At 20.3% G+C, this 479-nt stretch overlaps 1 protein-coding gene across 1 annotated transcript in view; it reads right to left on the bottom strand.

Annotated features, from left to right (window-relative positions):
* LOC135197639 (uncharacterized) overlaps positions 1-5 on the bottom strand; it is a 9,110-nt gene extending 9,105 nt beyond the window's left edge. Inside the window, exon 1 of the mRNA XM_064224657.1 lies at positions 1-5. This exon is cut by the window's left edge and continues 6 nt beyond it. Within this exon, the coding sequence (XP_064080727.1) occupies positions 1-5 (5 nt within the window).
* Between the last annotated feature and the right edge of the window lie 474 nt (positions 6-479).

The raw sequence follows: 479 nt of genomic DNA, 5'->3' as shown, positions 1-479 counted from the left end.
TCCATTTTACCAGTTTAAATAGTTTTTTTTAAATTCCACCCTTTTCAGTGTCTTTTTGTATCCATATAATATTATAACCCTAATATAGTATCCATCTGTGATATAATATATATATATATATATATATATATATATATATATATATATATATATATATATATATTATATATATATATAGTATATATAAATAAATATATATAATATATCACACCACACAACACAACACACAACAATAATATAATATATATATATATATTATATGATATAATATATATTATGTGTGTATGTGTATTAATTAATATATCTATATATAATATTAAATGAGTAAAAATTATTGAACAGGAAATCTGTACTTTTCTTTTTCTCCCTTTTATGCGATGCATCGCATTGAATCTACTTTTGAATCGTACTTTCTGTCACGACGCGTTCATCTATTATCTCATTTATTGTCTCTATCCTTTATTCTATATCTTTATCAA

Source organism: Macrobrachium nipponense, chromosome 21, assembly GCF_015104395.2.
Source record: "Macrobrachium nipponense isolate FS-2020 chromosome 21, ASM1510439v2, whole genome shotgun sequence".
Classification (NCBI taxonomy): Eukaryota; Metazoa; Arthropoda; class Malacostraca; order Decapoda; family Palaemonidae; genus Macrobrachium; species Macrobrachium nipponense.
This window is presented reverse-complemented; position numbering and strand designations above follow the sequence as displayed.